This window comes from Protopterus annectens, chromosome 5.part0, assembly GCF_019279795.1.
Source record: "Protopterus annectens isolate FY-2018-M chromosome 5.part0, PAN1.0, whole genome shotgun sequence".
In the NCBI taxonomy this organism is placed as follows: domain Eukaryota; kingdom Metazoa; phylum Chordata; order Ceratodontiformes; family Protopteridae; genus Protopterus; species Protopterus annectens.
In genome coordinates this window covers 243952897-243972770 of record NC_056735.1, presented here as the reverse complement: position 1 = coordinate 243972770, position 19874 = coordinate 243952897, and the positions used below count along the sequence as shown (strand labels likewise).

The window sequence follows — 19874 nt, the reverse complement described above, 5'->3', positions numbered from 1 at the left end:
ATGAACTCAGGCATGAACTTGCAGCACCATTAGGCACCATATTCAACCAAAGTCTGAGTATTGGCTTCATCCCAGCTGAGCAAAGCACAGCCACTGAAATCCCTTTGCACAAAGGTGAAGCATCCATCGATCCGGGAAATTATAGACCCATCAGCCTAACTACCCTGGTCTGCAAGGCCATGGAATGGATTATCATGGACTTCATTAACAGGGACATTGCTAACCTCCAAACACTCAACCCCACATAGTTTGGGTTTGTGAAAGGGAGGTCATGTCTGTTAAACTTCTTTGAGGCAGTCACTAAAGCCATGGACGAGGGGAATACAGTGCACACTGCCTACCTTAACCTGACCAAAGTCTTCAACACTATTCCCCACTCAGGCATAATAGATAAATTCTCTCAACTAGGCATCAATCCATATGTTACCAGATGGGTAGCTAATTGGCTCGCTGGTAGAACCCACCTAATCAAAATAGGGGAAGCCACCTCAAGCAGTAGACCCGTAATGAGCGGCATACCCCAGGAATTGATCTTGGGGCATCTGTTATTCAGGATATACTTCCCTGATGTGCAGGCCAAAACCAATGGGCTATGGCTGCCCAAGTTTGCAGATAACTGCAAGCTGGGCATGGTTATCAAGTCCCCAAGTGATGTGGACGTCCTCCAAGATGGTCTCACCCAAGCACTTGACTGGTGCCAGAAACATGGCCTCAAGTTGAATGCCAAAAAATGCATCATCATCCCCTTTGGGGAGAGTGACGTCTCCACATATTATCACATTAATAACAATGTCCTAAGCTCACAGTCAGTTGTGAGGGATTTGGGCATCCAGGTTGATAGCAACCTGACTTTTGACCACCATGTTGCTTCCGTTGTACAGAAAGCTTTCTACATGGCCCACCTCAAAAGAAAGGGTATCTCATTCAGGGACAAGGAGGTCATAACATCTCTGTAGTCTTCCCTTATAAGGCCAATTATTGAGTACAACGCCCCTTCAGCATGTACCTCACAAAGCACATGCAGCAGCTGGAGAGACCACAGAGGTTTCTCACCAGGAGAATCCAGGGCCTCAAACATCTACCCTACACAGACAGGCTACAGGCCCTGTCCCTCTACTCAGTTTCATACAGACTCATCAGAGGTGACCTCTCTGTGGCATACAAAGCAACTCAGACACCGTGTTGATGGGACTGCTGCACATCCGCAAGTCAAGCTCCACTCGAGTAACCAACATGTGCGACCTCAGCCTGGTCTGTGACATCAATAGGGCTTGTTGGCAGGACAGATTTGTGCCCCAGACACTCCTCCATCTGTGGAATAGACTCCCTCTCCATGTCAAGCAGAGTGCCTCATTATCCCTTTTTAAGCACAACCTGGCTAACATGATGGGAAACAGAAAATACACCCCTGGGATTCCACCTGTGCCCCTGCTACACATACATACATATACACACACACACAGTTTAAATATATATATATATATATATATATATATATATATATATATATATATATATATGTGTGTGTGTGTGTGTGTGTGTATATATATATATATATATATATATATATATATATATATATATATATATATATGTGTATATATACATATATATATATATGGGTCTATTTTACATACCCAAAATTTCACATAACCAAAGACCATATAACCAAGCCAAGAGCGCCAAAACTTCACATGAACGAATGATCATAAATCCGCACTGTTTCCCAGGGTAATTAACCACTGGGACAATAAGGGGAGATTTACCCTCATCCTCATTGTAGTGTGATCCCGAAGTTGGTATATTTTGTTTGGGGGGGGATCCGTAGCCCATCATCTGGGTGGGTTGTAGATGGTGCTGTTGGCTCTTTGTGAGTTTTTGGCCCAGTGGTTACTTACCCTGGGAAACAGTTCGGCTTTGTCATCATTCGTTCATATGAAGTTTTAGCTTTCTCTGCTCAGTTATATGGTTTTCAAGTATGTGAAATTTCAGGTATGTAACGTAAACCCATATATATATATATATATATATATATATATATATATATATACATATATATATATATACATACATATATATAGATATATATATATATATATATATATATATATATATATATATATATATATATATATATACGTGTGTGTATATAGCGAAATATATATGTATATAGATATCTATATATATATTTATATATATATACATATATGTGTGTGTGTGAGTATATATCTATATCTGTATATATATATATATATATATATATATATATATATATATATATATATATATATATATATACATATATGTATACCTATCTATTTATGTATGTATATAAGTATGTGTGGGTGTTTGGATGTGTGCATGCATATTACGTAAATGTATGTATGCCTGTGCAGATGTGCACATATTTACACACATGCATGCTTGTCTTTTTTTGTATATGTTGTCAATTTTCATGTAATTCTGCTTAAAGTAACTTCCACAGTGTAGAAGGATAAAGCCCTACCTCTTACCTTGATGACCTGGAGTCATTTAATTTCCCAAGTGATGGAGGAACTGACTTGGGAGTCTTGGAGTGAGTGGTTGATACTGGCTCACCCATCTTGGGGAAGGGAATGTAGCCCAGCCTACTGCAGTGCTGACTTCCATCACAGTCTAGAGGTGTAATCAGGTAGCTTTAACCATTGTGGATACTACATGCTGTAGCTGTAGGAACATACATGCATCTAGTTGTCAGTATTGTGAATGACAGTCTTCAGACAGCCGTTGCTGACCAGGGCTTAGCTTGAAGTAGAGGAACTCTGATGGCTGCTTGGGTTTTGGTCTCCTGTAACTAGCTCTCAACCATAGAGAAAAAAAATGTCCATTTAGGTCACAACAGGTGGTCCAAAAGTTGGTAGGCAGCAGGGATAAAATGAACATAAAAAAATTATTTTTAAAAAGATAAGAATGATGGTACTGGTGGTTTGGTGATCAAAACCACACGTTACCAGTGTGTCTGTGTTCTAAATATGACATCTTCAGCATTTTCACTGAATCCCATCTGCTGAGCTATAGACAGTGAACTGCTATAGAAATTGTCAATACAACTGCACTCACTTTTATTATTGTCTGTTTTTTGCCAATTAAGTCACAATTATTAGGAAAGGTTATGTATATTTATGTGTTTGACAGCTTTGTTTTCTTTCGTTAGCTATATCACAGTTCTTTCTTGCTTTCTTAGGTATTAGGTACATCCAGATATTTGCCTCAGCCAGACTCAACAGCCATGACTTTGAATTCTGTGGAGGGAATGAAGCCTGGATCCGTCATTGGTTCTGTGGTCTCCCACGAAAAATTACAACCTCTAAATGGTCATGTTACTTATACACTTATTGGTGGGACAGACTCTGATGGCACCTTTGTTGTGGATCGACAGACTGGCGACATCTATCTCGCTCGTGAGCTTGATTATGAAGAGGGTGCTCACTATACACTACAGATAGCTGCCGATGATGTTGCCAAAGGTTACCCAACCACCAATCTTATAGTTGTGGATATTGATATACAAGATAGCAATGATCATGCTCCCCAGTTCCTTGAAGACCCTATCACTATAGTAATTGCAGAAAATGTTGAGTTTGCGTCTTCTGTTTTCACCTTTCAGGCTACTGATAAAGATGGAAGTGGGCCCAACAGTGAGATTCATTATTCCTTAGTCAAACAAGCTCCCTCTGAAGGCTATTTCATGCTGGACCCTCACTCTGGTATCTTAAGCTTAGGTAAAACCATTGATCGAGAGACCACTCCTTCGCTTCTTCTAGTGGTGCAGGCAACTGACCAAGCAGTGAACGTAACTCACCGCAAGTCCTCCACAGTCACTGCTAGAGTGTTTGTGACTGATGTCAATGACAATAACCCAGTGTTTTCTTCTCCTTCATCGGTTAGTGTAATGGAAGACCAGCCAACCGGATTTGTGGTCCTTTATGTTATTGCCCTTGATGGAGATTTAGGTGAAAATGGACGAGTCAGTTACCAAATCCAGTCTGGAAATACCAAAGGGGTATTCAGCTTAAATCTTAACACAGGTAGGTGCTTCTTTTACAGATTTTTCATTCCCTTTCATAACAATAGCTCATGAACTCATAGCTGTGGATTTAATTGAGTCATAATGATTTTGCCTAATAAAGATGGAAGACTTCATAAAGAATCTGACATTTCCTTGAATGTAGGTAACAGGTCTTTTAAAAACTGCATTTATTTTTGTCATGACACTATGTCAATAAGCTTTTCAAAAATGTTTCCTTACTTTTTCAACTTGCTGAAACAGTCTGGGTTTAATAAATCATTCTGATGACAATTACTCATCCAGGGAATGAGGCCAATTCATTTTTGGAAGCACTGTGTTTTATTTACAGCCAGTTTCACAGCTGATTCCCAGGGGCATGGTGCTTAGTCATTTAATGCTGAAGTACCATCCTTTCCATATCCAGAAAAGCCATTGCCATTGTTTGCATTTAGTGAACAGTACAGTGTAATTCTATCAAGTAATGTGATGATCTGCCTGAAGGGGGCAGTAAAGTAGCATTACTGCTCATTCACACAGGTCATTGTGTTTAGCTTTTCTTTTTAACTTGCCTCTTCATATTTTTTTCTCCAAGTATAAGTAAGAGCTGTTGTACCTTTTGCTTACTTTCTGGCTTTAGGCTGTCATTCCTCCGGAACTGTTTTGATACATAAATGTTTTATTTTAATCTTGATGTTTTGTTACATTATAGTGGTGTTTTTTATAGCAATAACCCATGCCTGGGTGTGGGTAATGCTAAATTTACCCACGGTTGGCGTGGTTTGGTCCCGAGGCCCGGACCAAACAAAGCCAACCGTGGTATAGCATTACCACACCCAGGCGTTATTATACCATGACATTATTTAAGAAAAGAAACTGTTAATTTTCTTAAATAATGGCATAGTATAATGCCTGTTTACTGCCCTTCCGCAGATATCTGGCATCCGCGGCAGTTCTGATGTACAGAGCTGTGGGCAAAAGCAACGGAGAAAGCAAGATCTCCGTTGCTTTTTTTTAGTGTCTCGCTATGTTAAATGAGTTTAACATAGCGAGACAGTTTTAAAATAAGCAACGGACATCTCCGTTGCTTATTTTAACTGTCTCGCTATGTTAAACTCATTTAACATAGCGAGACTAAAAAGCAACGGAGATCTTGCTTTCTCCGTTGTTTAACACTGCCTCGCTATGTTAAATGGGTTTAACATAGCGAGACAGCTTTAAAATAAGCAACGGAGATTTCCGTTGCTTATTTTAAAGCTGTCTCGCTATGTTAAACCCATTTAACATAGCGAGACAGTGTTTAAAAAAAACGAGTTATACTAATGGAAAAAAGTCCGGGCGACCAGACCTTTTTCCATTAGTATAACTCGATTTACAACGGGCACGCTGGCCAATCAGCGTGCACGTTTGGGGGGATCATGGTATAATATTTTATTTTATTTTTTTATGTATTATAGCTAGTGCTTTTTTTTTACATTATAGAGTACATCAAAGGTGGAAAGTCAGGAAGTAAGGATATATTGGACTGGAGATGCCCCACATGGAAGTAGAGCTTTCTTCATTTTGTTCTATGCAATTTAATGTCTCTTTGTAGTTAAATATCAGGAAAGGGCATGTATTAGTGGACATTCATGAGTATAAGCTGGGTACTGCCTTTCTTTTGTTGAATGTCCTATCTTGAAAGTACTGCTGGTGATTTTGTAAATTCTAATCATCTAGCAGTCCTAATTCATAATTTGCTTGCCAAGTTGCAGATCACTCAAGCATGGATGAGAGGAACCAATTTACAGCACATTGTATCAGCTTTTCCTGTTTGTGCAGTGTTGAAGTAAATATATGTAAATTGCATGTGTGGAGGAGTGAAATGTAGTGTCCATCCCTGTGCAGAAATACCTATATGAAGCTCTTTTTTTTAACCATTGAACATCCTGGTCATATTTAGTGAGTGATAATTTCAGAGTGTGGATACTAGTGCTTCTGATGTATGCATTTTTGGTTATTAGGCTACAGTGTGTTGACCATCAACCACATGTACATCGATTACCTGTCCTGTAACCTAAACATTATACCCCTGATCTTATCGTTATAGATTAGTGGCTCATCAGCAGTCAGCATATCTTGGCATGGATAGCATAGGACTTCATCTTGCCGTACTTTTAATCCTTTGTCCGGTTAAGTTGTTGTTACCTAATCTTCATGTAATGTTCACAGCTCCTTCTTTTCTTCCATCAGTCAACTGCATATAAATGTGCTCACTGTTTCGGACTCCACATCTGTTTTATTTCACTCCCAGCTCCAAGGAACTCCTTTTATTTAGTAAGACTCTGCGTTAATCTAATACTCACCCTAATAGCCATTGTTGATGTCTTTCATACTTGGTTGTCTTTCTAGGCTACCCTTACCTCTGTAGTTTAGCAGTCACATTTTCTCAAAAAGTTTTTTTTTTTTTCTGTAAAATGAACCGCGTTTCTTAGGGTAATTCCAAGAACACTTAGGAAGGGAAGGCTGGAACATACGTCTGACAGTATTCAGAAATGTTCTGTTCACTTTCCAAGTTGTTGAAAACCTCTTACGCCTGAGGACCAAACAACAGTCCTATATACAAAGCATTCAGAGGCTTGGTTTAGATATCTTCATCATGAAGTGCTTGTCTTCTCAAGCTATCCCATTGTCAGCTGCCATAGATACTGCATCAGCAGCATCAAAAGCACATTTACATCCATGCTTACCTTACTGAATAGGTTTTACTGCCATGCTTACCTTACTGCAAAGAGTTTACATCCATGCTTACCTTACTGCATAGATTTTACATCCATGCTTACCTTACTGAATGGATTTTACATCCATGCTTACCTTACTGAATAGGTTTCACTGCCATGCTTAACATACTGAATAGATTTTACTGCCATGCTTACCTTACTGAATAGATTTTACATCCATGCTTACCTTACTGAATAGGTTTTACTGCCATGCTTAACATACTGAATAGATTTTACTGCCATGCTTATCTCACTGAATAGATTTTACTGCCATGCTTACCTTACTGAATAGATTTTACTGCCAAGCTTACCTTACTGCATAGATTTTACTGCCGTGCTTACCTTACTGCACAGATTTTACTGCCATGCTTACCTTACTGCATAGATTTTACATCTGTACTTACCTTACTGCATAGATTTTACATCCATGGTTTCCTTACTGCATAGATTTTACATCCATGCTTACCTTACTGAATAGATTTTACTGCCATGCTTAACATACTGAATAGATTTTACATCCATGTTAACATACTACATAGATTGTTTTGCCATGCTTACCTTACTGCATAGATTTTACTGCCATGCTTACCTTACTGCATAGATTTTACATCCATGCTTACCTGACTGCATAGATTTTACATCTGTACTTACCTTACTGCATAGATTTTATATCAATGCTTACTTTACTGAATAGATTTTACTGCCATGCTTAACATACTGAATAGATTTTACTGCCATGCTTGCCTTACTGCATAGATTTTACTGCCATGCTTACCTTACTGCATAGATTTTACAGCCGTGCTTAACATACTGCATAGATTTTACTGCCATGCTTACCTTACTGAATAGATTTTACTGCCATGCTTACCTTACTGAATAGATTTTACTGCCATGCATAACATACTGAATAGAATTTACATCCATGCTTACCTTACTGAATAGATTTTACTGCCATGCTTACCTTACTGCATAGATTTTACTGCCATGCTTACCTTACTGAATAGGTTTTACTGCCATGCTTACCTTACTGCATAGATTTTACATCCATGCTTACCTTACTGAATAGATTTTACTGCCATGCTTAACATACTGAATAGATTTTACTGCCATGCGTAACATACTGAATAGATTTTACATCCATGCTTACCTTACTGAATAGGTTTTACTGCCATGCTTACCTTACTGAATAGATTTTACTGCCATGCTTACCTTGCTGCATAGATTTTACATCCATGCTTAACATACTGCATAGATTTTACTGCCATGCTTACCTTACTGCATAGATTTTACATCCATACTTACCTCATTGCATAGATTTTAATGCCATGCTTACCTTACTGCATAGATTTTACATCCATGCTTACCTTACTGCATAGATTTTACATCTGTACTTACCTTACTGCATAGATTTTACATCCATGGGTTCCTTACTGCATAGATTTTACATCCATGCTTACCTTACTGAATTGATTTTACTGCCATGCTTAACATACTGAATAGATTTTACTGCCATGCTTACCTTACTGAATAGGTTTTACTGCCATGCTTAACATACTGAATAGATTTTACTGCCATGCTTATCTCACTGAATAGATTTTACTGCCGTGCTTACCTTACTGAATAGATTTTACTGCCAGGCTTACCTTACTGCATAGATTCTACTGCCATGCTTACCTTACTGCATAGATTTACATCCATGCTTAAGTTACTGCATAGATTTTACATCCATACTTACCTTATTGCATATATTTTAATGCCATGCTTACCTTACTGCATAGATTTTACATCCATGCTTACCTTACTGCATAGATTTTACATCTGTACTTACCTTACTGCATAGATTTTACATCCATGGTTTCCTTACTGCATAGATTTTACATCCATGCTTACCTTACTGAATAGATTTTACTGCCATGCTTAACATACTGAATAGATTTTACATCCATGTTAACATACTACATAGATTGTTTTGCCATGCTTACCTTACTGCATAGATTTTACTGCCATGCTTACCTTACTGCATAGATTTTACATCCATGCTTACCTGACTGCATAGATTTTACATCTGTACTTACCTTACTGCATAGATTTTATATCCATGCTTACCTTACTGAATAGATTTTACTGCCATGCTTAACATACTGAATAGATTTTACTGCCATGCTTACCTTACTGCATAGATTTTACTGCCATGCGTACCTTACTGCATAGATTTTACATTCATGCTTACCTTACTGCATAGATTTTATATCCATGCTTACCTTACTGAATAGATTTTACTGCCATGCTTAACATACTGAATAGATTTTACTGCCATGCTTACCTTACTGCATAGATTTTACTGCCTTGCTTACCTTACTGCATATATTTTACATCCATGCTTACCTTACTGCATAGATTGTACTGCAATGCTTAACATACTGCATAGATTTTACTGCCATGCTTACCTTACTGCATAGATTTTACATCCATGCTTACCTTACTGCATAGATTTTACTGCCATGCTTACCTTACTGCATAGATTTTACTGCCATGCTTACCTTACTGCATCGATTTTACTGCCATGCTTACCTTACTGAATAGATTTTACTGCCATGCTTACCTTACTGCATAGATTTTACTGCCATGCGTAACATTCTGAATAGATTTTACATCCATGCTTACCTTACTGAATAGATTTTACATCCATGCTTACCTTACTGCACAGATTTTACTGCCATGCGTACCTTACTGCATAGATTTTACATTCATGCTTACCTTACTGCATAGATTTTATATCCATGCTTACCTTACTGAATAGATTTTACTGCCATGCTTAACATACTGAATAGGTTTTACTGCCATGCTTACCTTACTGCATAGATTTTACTGCCATGCTTACCTTACTGCATAGATTTTACATCCATGCTTACCTTACTGCATAGATTTTACATCCATGCTTACCTTACTGCATAGATTTTACATCCATGCTTACCTTACTGCATATATTTTACTGACATGCTTACCTTACTGCATAGATTTTACAGCCATGCTTAACATACTGCATAGATTTTACTGCCATGCTTACCTTACTGAATATATTTTACTGCCATGCTTACCTTACTGAATAGATTTTACTGCCATGCATAACATACTGAATAGAATTTATATCCATGCTTACCTTACTGAATAGATTTTACTGCCATGCTTACCTTACTGAATAGGTTTTACTGCCATTCTTGCCTTACTGAATAGGTTTTACTGCCATGCTTACCTTACTGCATAGATTTTACATCCATGCTTAGCTTACTGCATAGATTTTACACCCATGCTTATCTTACTGCATAGATTTTACATCCATGCTTACCTTACTGAATAGATTTTACTGCCATGCTTAACATACTGAATAGATTTTACTGCTATGTTTACCTTACTGAATAGATTTTACTGCCATGCGTAACATACTGAATAGATTTTACATCCATGCTTACCTTACTGAATAGATTTTACTGCCATGCTTACCTTACTGAATAGGTTTTACTGCCATGCTTACCTTACTGAATAGATTTTACTGCCATGCTTACCTTACTGCATAGATTTTACATCCATGCTTAACATACTGCATAGATTTTACTGCCATGCTTACCTTACTGCATAGATTTCACTGCCATGCTTACCTTACTGCATAGATTTTACATCCATGCTTACTTTACTGCATAGATTTTATATCCGTACTTACCTTACTGCATAGATTTTACAACCATGCTTACCTTATTGAATAGATTTTACTGCCATGCTTAACATACTGAATAGATTTTACTGCCATGCTTTCCTACTGCATAGATTTTACTGCCATGCTTACCTTACTGCATAGATTTTACATCCATGCTTACCTTACTGAATAGATTTTACTGCCATGCTTACATTACTGCATAGATTTTACATCCATGCTTACCTTACTGCATAAATTTTACTGCCATGCTTACCTTACTGCATAGATTTTACTGCCATGCTTAACATACTGCATAGATTTTACTGCCATGCTTACCTTACTGAATAGATTTTACTGCCATGCTTACCTTACTGAATAGATTTTACATCCATGCTTACCTTACTGCATAGATTTACTGCCATGCTTAACATACTGCATATATTTTGCTGCCATGCTTACCTTACTGCATACATTTTACTGCCATGCTTACCTTACTGCATAGATTTTATTGCCATGCTTAACATACCGCATAGATTTTACTGCCATGCTTACCTTACTGAATAGATTTTACTGCCATGCTTACCTTACTGCATAGATTTTACATCCATGCTTACCTTACTGCATAGAGTTTACTGCCATGCTTACCTTACTGCATAGATGTTACTGCCATGCTTACCTTACTGCATAGATTTTGCATCCATGCTTACCTTACTGCATAGATTTTACATCCATGCTTACCTTACTGCATAGATTTTACAGCCATGCTTACCTTACTGCATAGATTTTGCATCCATGCTTACCTTACTGCATAGAATTTACATCCATGCTTACCTTACTGCATAGATTTTACATCCATGCTTATCTTACTGAATTGATTTTACTGCCATGCTTAACATACTGAATAGATTTTACTGCCATGCTTACTTTAATGCATAGATTTTACTGCCATGCGTACCTTACTGCATAGATTTTGCATCCATACTTACCTTACTGCATAGATTTTACATCCATGCATATCTTACTGAATTGATTTTACTGCCATGCTTAACATACTGAATAGATTTTACTGCCATGCTTACTTTAATGCATAGATTTTACTGCCATGCTTACCTTACTGCATAGATTTTGCATCCATATTTACCTTACTGCATAGATTTTACATCCATGCTTACCTTACTGCATAAATTTTACATCCATGCTTACCTTACTGAATAGATTTTACTGCCATGCCTACCTTACTGCATATATTTTACATCCATGCTTACCTTACTGCATAGATTTAACTGCCATGCTTACCTTACTGCATAGATTTTACATCCATGCTTACCTTACTGCATGTATTTTACTGCCATGCTTACCTTACTGCATAGATTTTACTGCCATGCTTAACATACTGCATAGATTTTACTGCCATGCTTACCTTACTGAATAGATTTTACTGCCATGCTTAACATACTGCATAGATTTTACTGCCATGCTTACCTTACTGAATAGATTTTACTGCCATGCTTAACATACTGAATAGATTTTACTGCCATGCGTAACATACTGAATAGATTTTACATTCATGCTTACCTTACTGCATAGATTTTACTGCCATGCTTACCTTACTGAATAGAATTTACTGCCATACTTACCTTACTGCATAGATTTTACTGCCATGCTTTCCTTACTGAATAGATTTTACTGCCATGCGTAACATACTGAATAGGTTTTACATCCATGCTTGCCTTACTGCATAGATTTTACTGCCATGCTTACCTTACTGCATATATTTTGCTGCCATGCTTACCTTACTGCATAGATTTTACTACCATGCTTACCTTACTGCATAGAATTACTGCCATGCTTAACATACTGCATATATTTTACTGCCATGCTTACCTTACTGCATAGATTTTACATCCATGCTTACCTTACTGCATAAATTTTACTGCCATGCTTAACATACTGCATATATTTTACTGCCATGCTTACCTTACTGCATAGATTTTACATCCATGCTTACCTTACTGAATAGAGTTTACTGCCATGCTTACCTTACTGCATAGATTTTACTGCCATGCTTACCTTACTGAATAGATTTTACTGCCATGCGTACCTTACTGCAAAGATTTTACTGCCATGCTTATCTTACTGTATAGATTTTACTGCCATGCTTACCTTACTGCATAGATTTTACATCCATGCTTACCTTACTGCATAGATTTTACTGCCATGCTTACCTTACTGCATAGATTTTACTGCCATGCTTACCTTACTGCATAGATTTTACATCCATGCTTACCTTACTGCATAGATTTTACTGCCATGCTCACCTTACTGAATAGATTTTACTGCCATGCTTACCTTACTGAATAGATTTTACTGCCATGCTTACCTTACTGCATAGATTTTACTGCCATGCTTACCTTACTGCATAGATTTTACATCCATGCTTACCTTACTGCATAGATTTTACTGCCATGCTCACCTTACTGAATAGATTTTACTGCCATGCTTACCTTACTGAATATATTTTACTGCCATGCTTACCTTACTGCATAGATTTTACTGCCATGCTTACCTTACTGAATAGATTTTACATCCATGCTTACCTTACTGCATAGATTTTACTGCCATGCTCACCTTACTGAATAGATTTTACTGCCATGCTTACCTTACTGAATAGATTTTACTGCCATGCTCACCTTACTGAATAGATTTTACTGCCATGCTTACCTTACTGAATATATTTTACTGCCATGCTTACCTTACTGTATAGATTTTACAGCCATGCTTACCTTACTGCATATATTTTACTGCCATGCATACCTTACTGCATAGATTTTACTGCCATGCTTACCTTACTGCATATATTTTACATCCATGCTTACCTTACTGCATAGATTTTACTGCCATGCTCACCTTACTGAATAGATTTTACTGCCATGCTTACCTTACTGAATAGATTTTACTGCCATGCGTAACATACTGAATAGATTTTACATCCATGCTTACCTTACTGAATAGATTTTACTGCCATGCTTACCTTACTGCATAGATTTTACTGCCATGCTTACCTTACTGAATAGGTTTTCTGCCATGGTTACCTTACTGCATAGATTTTACTTCCATGCTTACCTTACTGCATAGATTTTACATCCATGCTTACCTTACTGCATAGATTTTACATCCATGCTTACCTTACTGCATAGATTTTACTGCCATGCTTACCTTACTGCCTAGATTTTGCATCCATGCTTACCTTACTGCAAAGATTTTACATCCATGCTTACATTACTGCATAGATTTTACATCCATGCTTACCTTACTGCATAGATTTTACATCGATGCTTACCTTACTGCATAGATTTTACATCCATGGTTTCCTTACTGCATAGATTTTACATCCATGCTTATCTTACTGAATAGATTTTACTGCCATGCTTAACATACTGAATAGATTTTACTGCTATGCTTACCTTACTGAATATATTTTACTGCCATGCTTACCTTACTGCATAGAGTTTACATCCATGCTTACCTTACTGCATAGATTTTACATCCATGCTTACCTTACTGCATAGATTTTACTGCCATGCTCACCTTACTGAATAGATTTTACTGCCATGCTTACCTTACTGAATATATTTTACTGCCATGCTTACCTTACTGCATAGATTTTACTGCCATGCTTACCTTACTGAATAGATTTTACATCCATGCTTACCTTACTGCATAGATTTTACTGCCATGCTCACCTTACTGAATAGATTTTACTGCCATGCTTACCTTACTGAATAGATTTTACTGCCATGCTCACCTTACTGAATAGATTTTACTGCCATGCTTACCTTACTGAATATATTTTACTGCCATGCTTACCTTACTGTATAGATTTTACAGCCATGCTTACCTTACTGCATATATTTTACTGCCATGCATACCTTACTGCATAGATTTTACTGCCATGCTTACCTTACTGCATATATTTTACATCCATGCTTACCTTACTGCATAGATTTTACTGCCATGCTCACCTTACTGAATAGATTTTACTGCCATGCTTACCTTACTGAATAGATTTTACTGCCATGCGTAACATACTGAATAGATTTTACATCCATGCTTACCTTACTGAATAGATTTTACTGCCATGCTTACCTTACTGCATAGATTTTACTGCCATGCTTACCTTACTGAATAGGTTTTCTGCCATGGTTACCTTACTGCATAGATTTTACTTCCATGCTTACCTTACTGCATAGATTTTACATCCATGCTTACCTTACTGCATAGATTTTACATCCATGCTTACCTTACTGCATAGATTTTACTGCCATGCTTACCTTACTGCCTAGATTTTGCATCCATGCTTACCTTACTGCATAGATTTTACATCCATGCTTACATTACTGCATAGATTTTACATCCATGCTTACCTTACTGCATAGATTTTACATCCATGCTTACCTTACTGCATAGATTTTACATCCATGGTTTCCTTACTGCATAGATTTTACATCCATGCTTATCTTACTGAATAGATTTTACTGCCATGCTTAACATACTGAATAGATTTTACTGCTATGCTTACCTTACTGAATAGATTTTACTGCCATGCTTACCTTACTGCATAGAGTTTACATCCATGCTTACCTTACTGCATAGATTTTACATCTATGCTTACCTTACTGCATAACTTTTACATCCATGCTTACCTTACTGAATAGTTTTTACTGCCGTGCTTAACATACTGAATAGGTTTTACTGCCATGCTTACCTTACTGCATATATTTTACTGCGATGCTTACATTACTGAATAGATTTTACTGCCATGCTTACCTTACTGAATAGATTTTACATCCATGCTTACCTTACTGCATAGATTTTACTGCCATGTTTACCTTACTGAATAGATTTTACTGCCATGCTTACCTTACTGAATAGATTTTACATCCATGCTTACCTTACTGAATAGAATTTACTGCCATGCTTACCTTACTACATAGATTTTACTGCCATGCTTACCTTACTGCATAGATTTTACTGCCACGCTTACCTTACTGCATAGATTTTACTTCCATGCTTACCTTACTGAATAGATTTTACTGCCATGCTTACCTTACTGCATAGATTTTACTGCCATGTTTACCTTACTGAATAGATTTTACTGCCATGCTTACCTTACTGAATAGATTTTACATCCTTCCTTACCTTACTGAATAGATTTTACTGCCATGCTTACTTTACTGAATAGTGTTTACTGCCATGCTTACCTTACTGCATAGATTTTACTTCCATGCTTACCTTACTGAATAGATTTTACTGCCATGCGTACCTTACTGCATAGATTTTACTGCCATGCTTGCCTTACTGCATAGATTTTACTGCCATGCTTACCTTACTGAATAGATTTTACTTCCATGCTTACCTTACTGAATAGTTGTTTGACTGAGTTGGCCTAAGGAGTGTTTTAGTCTTCCTTTTCAGTGGTAGAGTGTTCTTACACCTATTTCTAAGTTGTATTCCTGGAACTTCATACTATGAGCCTGGCAGTTAAGAACTTTAAATGCTAAGGTGGTCGAAGTCTTACTGTGGCTATCCAGGATACTACTTTCTTTGTCATTAGTTAGTATATTTCTCCCAGGTGGAAGTATAACACCCTCTATAGCTTCTAGAGAGAAAGAATGTTTGGCTGTCTCACTGGGTTTTTGCATAAAAAAGAATGATATGGGTCCTGAATGCTGACTGCAAACATATCTAGTAAGGCTTTTCGGAAAGGAGGCTCTTCTATATGTTTTTTTGGGGGGAGGGGTTATAGCTCATTAAATTCAAAACTTTGTTTTGGGCATGAGAAGTCTCAACAGCCTGCCATCTCTATTACTTATGGTCTTTCCCAAAAAACTATTAAAAAACTGACAACCCTGTAACAAAAATAAAAAAAAAAATGAAGTTTTGTCTAAATTCTCCGGTGGAATATGTAAAATCAAAAATTTCCAGGTGAGTGTTGAGTTTTGGTAACCCATTTTTTGTAACTGCAATTTTTTGATTTTACATATTCCACCGGAGAATTTAGACAAATCAAAGAAGATCGTAATTATGAATATCAGTTTATTAATGAAATTATATATAGCCACAAATTGGTTGAACCCAGCACAGACATCGTGGCAAAAATTCAGGCTGTTAGCGATCAAGCATATTTTAGCGCACAAATTATTAATTAGTAATAACAAGAAAAGTATAAATAGTATAAAAATTTGGGAGCAAATCTTTAACATTATATTGGCTTAGAGGTTCCTATCCACTTTTTTTAGGACATTCTGCAAGTGTACAAATACAATCTTAGAATAGATAGAAGATGTAGAAACAATACAGATTGTTGGCTTGAGTTGGTTTATAATTGTCTATAGTAGATGTTTTTGTGTTTATTTTTATGTTTTCCTTTACTTGATTAATACGATATCTATTCTTAATGTATGATGTGGAAATTTGAAATGGAACTGAACATTGGAAACAATTTTGTACATAATGTAAATAGTGAGTGAATTGTATTATGGTTTTGAAAAACAATAAAAATGATTATTGAAAAAAAAAATGAAGTTGGCTGACTGTCTGACTTCACACCAAGATGTGAAGATGTCTCAGTTGTGGGAGATGTAAAGTTGGCATAAGGGGAAAGGGATGGGCCGTGAAACTCTTGCTGGAAATAGGACTAGTTGGACATGGAACTTTGCCTGTGGCAGACACCCCTGCTGTTATGACTGTAGCAGTGATTGCACTTATCATTTATATTTATGATAAGTTGATAAGACAGCTGTACTTCTTCCATATTTTCTTCTTCATGTCAAAGACTGCTAAAGAATCCTGGACTAAATAAAATAATATGGGTAGTCATTGTAGTGTAGACAACAACTATTGCTTCCCTTGAACAAACATTGCTGTATTTTAATGTTATATGAACAACCACATAAGCCTTTCTAATTGTACAACGGTTATAGTCTAGTTTGTTATTCAGCATGGCCTAAGGGCATTTATTATTCCACCAGATTTTATTATTTGCCCTTCTGTTTTGTAATCAGAAGGTATTAATTTTCCCAGATTTAAAAATGGTATGTCTTTTGATTTGTTATTAAATCAGATTTAAAAGCAATCCAGACCAACTTTATTCCACTAGAGTCTGTTAAAGACAGGATTATAGTACCCCATTTGCAATCATCTATTTTATGTTTTAGAGCTGCCCCCTTTCTTTAACTTCAAAGAGAAAGATTTCAAAGAGAAGAGTATGCTGAAGGAGTAGATAGTTTTGTTGGGTCAGACTGATGAGCTCTCATCTTTGCTTGCTCACTGTGTTCTTCCTTTTAGCAAGTGTTTTACCCAGTGGATAATATATATATCTTCATTTAGTTTACATAGCCTAGGCATTAGCCAGATCCAAGCACCCTGCGTATGCAGTCAGTCCTTCACCCAATACTATTTTACTTCTTTTAAAGATACAACATTTGGAATACCAGCTCTAACTTCAGTAAACATGTACTATTCCCTGTTAGGTTACCTATGTACAGTCTCTTTTCTTCTTTTTGCTCCATTTCATATGCCCATTTGAGACACGTATTTCACTCTCTTCTACTTCATGTATTCTGTGCTTTGTAACCTTTAGCTTTGTTTATGCCATCTCTGCTGTTTCATATTTCTTATTGTATCATTCTGTCATCACTGAACAAGTCCTAATATACATGGTTAGATTACTGACCTGCCTAACAGTTTGTATCTTGTATTTTATTGTTTTATTATTTCATTTTGTATTCTATTTTATATGTTACAAACAGTGATTACATTCCATTATTTCACTATCTGTTATTGCTGTGAGAAACGTGTAGTAACACAAATTAGTAATGCTTTCATTGGCAAAATGTTTGAAAGAAGTTCATTTGCTTTATTTTTATCATGACTGCAGACTTTTATGTATACATATGGTCACATAATTTTCCAACTTCTTAATTAAAATATAAACACAAGGGAGCATTTATATCAACACAAAGAACATTGGCACCTTCAGGAAAATGATTAGCATTACACTAAATTAATTACAGGTGTCTATACAGTAGGTCCAAGTAGGGTTGAAAAATGTTTAGACTGTGTTAAGGATGTATAAAACATGCATAAATTAACTATTTCAACAAGCAGTTCCAAGTCAGAGATTCTGACGTGATTTGTTTTATGGTTTGTTCCATGACTAGGAAGCGTGTGTGTGTGTGTGTGTGTGTGTGTGTGTGTGTGTGTGTGTGTGTGTGTGTGTGTGTGTGTGTGTGTGTAAACCCAAAAAAGCTCTACGAACAGCAGACATGTACTTACCTCCTTTAGCACTTATCTTCCCTTTCAAAGCATGGTGGTATTTTGTTCACTGATCCAGACTTGCTGACTGTGGGATTTTTTCTGTGACTTTCTCCACATTTGGCCATATTGTAATTTGTCGACTAGTCACAGAAGTACAGTAATTAAAACTGGAGCTGGATTCTCACAGCCTTGCCAAATCTGATCAAATTTCTGTGTGTGAAAGCTAAAGTCAGCAGCATTTAGAGTGGTGGCAGAAGCCCAGGCAACAGTTACCATTTTTTTTCCAGATAGAAATGATCCAACTAAGAAGTGTAGGACACATTTATTTAGTAAGTATTAAATGTACAAAAATGCAGAAAACAGGTGGCTATGATTTTCTGTTGAGAGGATCAGAAAAAGTTTATGGCATCCTGTACTGCTGTGAGGAATAGAACTGACTCAGGACAACCTAATATCAGATGTTCCCAATCAACTACATATTCATTCTTTTCTAACCTGCCGATAACCGACAAAAGAGAGTTCATATAATTCTGCTGGATTTTTGTATATGAACACAGAATGAACTGTGTACTAAACCATTTGCCACTTAAATGGTGGAACAAATAACCCTGTAGGTCACACATGGAAGGCTAGATCCATGATACAACAATGCTTCTCACTTCTGGTCTCTTCAATTCCTGTAAAAAAAAATAACAGAAAAGTAAACTTTACTTGTCCATACATCATGATGCCAAGGCCCCTACTCCTTGATTAATGTACTTCCCAAGAACAGGCTGACATTTGCTTATGATAGCAGTTTAGTTACTCACTGCCTGTTCTTACTGTTTTATGTATGTTACATTAGGATAGCCCATGGAAGTGCAGAGAATATTCTGCCCCCATCGTGATGCACTGAAAAGCCCTGCATAATGTCTTACACAGAAACCTGTCTGCTGGGACTGGACCGGGACAGTCCTCCTCATCTGACTCCAGCTGCTGACTACAAAGTCTGAGAACATAAGTGTACCAATTATGCAGTAATTTTTTTGTTAACTCAGTGCCTTGCTCTGCGGTGGAATGG

At 36.9% G+C, this 19874-nt stretch overlaps 1 protein-coding gene across 1 annotated transcript in view; it reads left to right on the top strand.

Annotated features, from left to right (window-relative positions):
* DCHS1 (dachsous cadherin-related 1) overlaps window positions 1-19874 on the top strand; it is a 935819-nt gene that overhangs the window by 660154 nt on the left and 255791 nt on the right. Inside the window, exon 10 of the mRNA XM_044072218.1 lies at window positions 3224-4067. Within this exon, the coding sequence (XP_043928153.1) occupies window positions 3224-4067 (844 nt within the window). The remainder of the gene's footprint in view (window positions 1-3223; window positions 4068-19874) is intronic.